Source organism: Lathamus discolor, chromosome 11 (assembly GCF_037157495.1).
Source record: "Lathamus discolor isolate bLatDis1 chromosome 11, bLatDis1.hap1, whole genome shotgun sequence".
Taxonomy (NCBI): Eukaryota; Metazoa; Chordata; class Aves; order Psittaciformes; family Psittacidae; genus Lathamus; species Lathamus discolor.
The window spans coordinates 5,333,399-5,338,298 of NC_088894.1; the positions used below are offsets into that span (position 1 = coordinate 5,333,399).

Here is a 4,900-nt window from a genome sequence, read left to right on the forward strand (position 1 = left end):
AAATAAAGCTTTTGGGTGCTAGTGATGGTGGCAGAGAGACACCCAGTGGTTGGGTGCAACATAAGCGAGCACCCTGCACATCTCCTCTGCCTCTGGGTGCCCCCCGGGAGGCAGGCCAGAGGGTTTGATGAAGGCCAACACAGCTCTGAGGCTGGTGAGACCAGACCCTCTGTGTAAGCTGGGGCAGGTCATCACCACTTCTCACGGTGTCGCACGGAGCTGTGTATCCAGACCTGAATGTTGAAGAGGGTGGGACTGACCCCTGGGCTGCTGTGGCCCACTGTGGAATTGCAAAACAAGAAAGACAATCACTCTGAGTTAAAAGTTTGAGTTTTCTAGCCTGAAATATCATTTACTTCTTTCCAAAGATTATTGTTTCCATTTCAAAAGAGTAGGTTTTATCTCATTGTTTTCCTTTTAAACTCAAAAGGGCTAAACTGGACTCGCAAGTTTCAAGGACTTTTCACAAAGTCAGACCAAACTCTGAAAGAATAATGTAATGGCAAATTATATCAATAATAATAATAACAATTCAGTGTTGCTTATGACCATGCAGATGCACTAAAAGATAACAGAGCAGCAAGCCAAGCTATGCTCAGCCAAACCAAGACTGGAAACTCTTCTTGCCTTGCAAACCAGCCAGGGAATCATAGAATTCCAGAATGTTTTGGGTTAGACAGGGAACCTGAAGCTCATCCAGCTCCAACCCCCTGCCATGGGCAGGGACACCTTCCACTACTAGAGCAGGTTGCTCCAAGCCCCATCCAACCAGGCCTTGAACACTCTCAGGGACGGGGCAGCCACAGCTTCTCTGGACAACCTGGGTCAGTGCCTCAGCACCTTCACAGGGAAGAGCTTCTGCCTCATATCCAACCTAAACATCCCCTGTTTAAGTTTGAACACAAATCAGCATTTTTTATCCAAGGAGCTGCTGCCGCAGGCACAACCAGCAATACAGCTGAGGCTGCAATACGTGGGGTGGATACTGTGCACATCCACAGTGTCCTCTTTGCTGGACATGCACCTGCTGTGATTTTTCCACTCTCAAACAGCAACAGCTCAGCATTCACTACAGCAATCCACACAGCCCCATCAGGCAGATCCAGAGGAAACATCAACAAGCTTTCAACACATATGTGCAAAAAACAACACTTATATAACGAGGAGAATCTTTATCATGCAGCGAAAAGCAAAACATTTTGCTTTTCATTACCAGCAATGTCGTGCTTTGTTTTGAAGCTCCATTGCAAAGCAGATTTAGGAGAGGCCAGTTCAGGAGCCCCTGCTAGAAGGCCGGTCCCATGCAGCAGCACCCCAAGGGCTGCCCTCACTGCAGGCTGCCAGGCCCGGCCGCGCAGCAGGCCTTCACCTTAGAGAGCCTCGCCAGCCATAAAGACTCACAGTTGACCAGCTTTGTTTCTACTCCGCTGTCCCGCAGGGAGAGCTGCATTTTAATAAACATAATGATAGTTAGAAACAGACTTCTTCAAAGGGCTTTACAAACATAACTCAATCCTGGCATCACCGGGGGACAGGGAAAGCGGTGTTTGTACAGGTGGGGGATGGCGGGCAAGGGAGGTCAGGCGTGCTGCCTCCCCTCAGCGCATCCGGGATTCAGGGCTCAGATCAGGCCTCGTCGGGGGACTCATTAGCTCATATCCACCTGCTCCAACCGTGCCAGCAGCCCCCAGGCCACCCTAGGCCGCCTGGGGAGCACTGTTTTAAGTGACCATGTGCTGCTTAGGCCATTGCATTCGTTCTTCAAGTAGGTAGAAAAGAGTGCAGCGGCTCCTGAAGACCCACTGCTCCATCCTCTTTCCCCTAGCCTGGGCTCTGGCATGGTCCCTACAGGGTGAGCATCACTGGAACACCTAAGCATTAAAACCAAACACACCCCTCAGCAGCAGGAGCCTCAGCCAAAGGTGTGGCTGGGCGGTGGAACCCGGGGCCCCACGTCGGGGCCGGGCACTCGCTCAGGCGGCTTCTCTGGCAAGAGGTGAATGCACGCCAAGCACGGGCAGCTCGGCGCGCTAGGACACTTGCGCGGCCGCGAACCGCGGACCTCCGCACTGCGAGGCAACCGCTCTGCAGCGGCGCCACCGCACAAAGCGAGCTCCGTGCCGCCGCAGCGCCCCGTGGTTCTCGGCACCGCCCGCCCCGCGGCGCAGCCCACGCTGGGGCCCCGCTCCTCCTCCGCCCGCAGCGCCCGGAACCCCGCACACGGCTCCCGCTTGCCCCGTCCCCTCCTGTTTCTCACAGCTGCTTTTGCCCGTCCGGGTGAAAGGAGCCGTCTGGAAGCGGCCCGTCCGTGGCTGCGGAGAGGAGAGGAACGCTGCGGTGCAGGAGGTTCCTGCAGGGTTTGCGCCCTCTTTTGCACAAGTATTTTCTCTGAGGGACAGAGGCTGCAAACCCCACATGGAGTTCACTGTTTCTTGCAAAGCATGAGCTCAAGTAAATGATGGAGCTCACGCACGCAGCCAACACACAACTCACATCCCAGTCTGCTTGTAATGCAGAGGAGTGATTAACTTCTAACTTGGGATTTGTTAAGTTTTTCCTCTGGGGCATCTTACATTCACACTGTTACATACAGAAATTCAGAAAATGGAGTAATATAGAGAAAATGTGACCAAAACCCAGTGTCACTGCATACCTCTGCCAACTGCCTACCTAGGCAGGCTATAGCAATCAGAGCAGTCCTCTTCCACAGCTTAAAAAATAGACATTTACAGCAGACTTCTTGCTTAAAGTGAAAATTTCTTGGCATAAAATTGTTCTTAATTAACAACTTTTACATTTGTTGAAGGAAATTGAGTTGACTGAAAGTTAAAAAAAGCCAAAAATTATGAATGGAAGAAAACGAACCTGTCTTGTGCTTTGTGCGGTATTCCAGCATTGCCCGTGTCCTGGAATACCCTCCTCCTAAAATTTTTCAGGATGTGTAGAGCCACTTACGATGAATTTAAACATTTTGTTGTAAAGTTTTCTGGGAAAAATGGCACGCTTGTTTTTCTCAGCTACCTTTTGTAGGTGCTCTGGTATCCCCAGGTCCTTCTCACCTCCCACAGATCGATGGTCCACAGGCTGGGAAAGACTGTTTCTAACCACATGGAGAAAAGGAAAGACTATAAACTCCTTTTCAGAAGGAACACTTAATATTTAGGAAGGAAGCAGCCTTTAGTTGTTTCTCTTTTGTCTGTGCTCTCATCTCACAAGTACCCAGGTTGGATGAAGCCTTGGGCAGGATGGTTTAGTGTGAGGTGTCCCTGCCCATGGCAGGGGGGTTGGAACTAGATGACCTTGAGGTCCTTTCCAACCCTAACTATTCTATGATTCTATGATTCTACTTTGGTTACTTTATGACACTTAAACACACTCAAATGTATTTATTTAAAGACACAGTTATCAAAATATTGATCTCTGAAATAAAACCAGTTGGAAATATAAATAACCATATCTGCAGAACCTAAGTAGTAACACTTCTCCGTCCCTACACCCACTCTCTTCTATCCAACCATGGATCTCTTCCTTCCTCTTAGTCGTACTTCATCCAGCTTTTTGATCACAGGGCCAGATTTTTTTGATGTAGCTGCATAGCTCTTTAGTAGAGCTTGAAATAAGGTTTCAGTATCTGGATGTGTGCTAAGAAAGGCTTTTTCTAGCACATACAAATCAACTCCTTTATCTTCTGGCAGTCCTGAAATAAAACTGAGTCCAAAGTCTATCAGCACCAAGTCCAACTTCTCCACGGGTGGCCGCAGGAGTATATTGGAAGTTGTAAGATCCCCATGTATAAGATCTTCATCGTGCATTCTCGCTAACACCTCACCCATCTTCTCTGCTAAGGTAAGCAGGCTGCTGGTATCATTCTCATTCCTCTGTACAGAATTAATATGATCTTGAACAGTAATGGAGCCTACAATATCTTCAAGATATATGGAGTTGGTGACATAATCCACGAAGTAGACCACTGGAGCTGAAATCCCTATTTAAAAGAACAAATTAAATGCTAGCAGTTAATTTGCAGGATTTTCCAACTTTAACAACAAAACACAACCAATCCATGCCTTAAGCTGAAATGCCTTGAAGTCCTGAATAGACTTTTAAGTCACCTCCAGCCACCGATAACCCCCATCAGCTCCCAGCCTTAAAGCTAGTTGACAGCTCGAGCTGGCAACAGGATCAGCCCCTCCTGGGGTGGGACTCCCTGGCACACCACACACTGGGGGTTTCTGTCTGAGGACACGCTGTGTTTCAGGGGGCACTCTGAAAAGGCAGAGCAGGATGCGAATAAACCCCGTGCATCCTGCAGGATGAAGCAGGAAGGCCATCAAGCGTCTGTTGTTTGCTCTGAGCGCCGCGCAGAGCAGTGAGGAAGAGGTACCGGGGGCCCAGCGGTGCCCGCCCCGTCACGGCAGCCTCGCCGCACGCCTCACACCGCCCGGCCCGGCCCCGCCGCCCCAGGGCCCACCTGCCCGCCGGCACCGCAGCAGCGACCGCGCCTCCTGCGCCATGCGCCGCCGGCTCAGCCGCTCCTCCAGCGCCGGATGCCGGTACCGCTTCGGGATGCGGAGCTTGGCCACCGCCGCCCGCCCGAGGAAGAGCCCCCGGTAAACGCGCGCCTCGGCGCCCTGGTGCACCAGCTGCAGCCCCGGCAGCGGCGGCGCCTCGGCCTCAGGCTCGCCCAGTGCAGCGGCTGCGGCTGCGGCCCCGGCCCCGGCCCCAGCCGCGTTCGCGTTCGCGTTCCCGGTCCCTGTCTCATCCATTGCGGCGTCCGCAGCCTCGCCAGAGCTCACACCGTCAGTCCCCACTGAGACAGCCGCCATGACAAGGCCCCGTCGCTCAGGGCGCATGCACGCCGCGCTTCGGCAATCTTCGGCAGCCCTTGCCGGAAACAGAC

General features: G+C 52.1%; 1 protein-coding gene across 1 annotated transcript; it reads right to left on the reverse strand.

Annotated features, from left to right (window-relative positions):
* Nucleotides 1-3,371: 3,371 nt before the first annotated feature.
* Nucleotides 3,372-4,900, reverse strand: TP53RK (TP53 regulating kinase). Its single transcript, XM_065691595.1, has 2 exons — nt 4,472-4,900; nt 3,372-3,985 (listed from the first exon to the last, which is right to left on the reverse strand). Exons 1-2 carry the CDS (start codon nt 4,851-4,853, stop codon nt 3,507-3,509), a joined length of 861 nt encoding a protein of 286 aa, XP_065547667.1. The 5' UTR covers nt 4,854-4,900; the 3' UTR covers nt 3,372-3,506.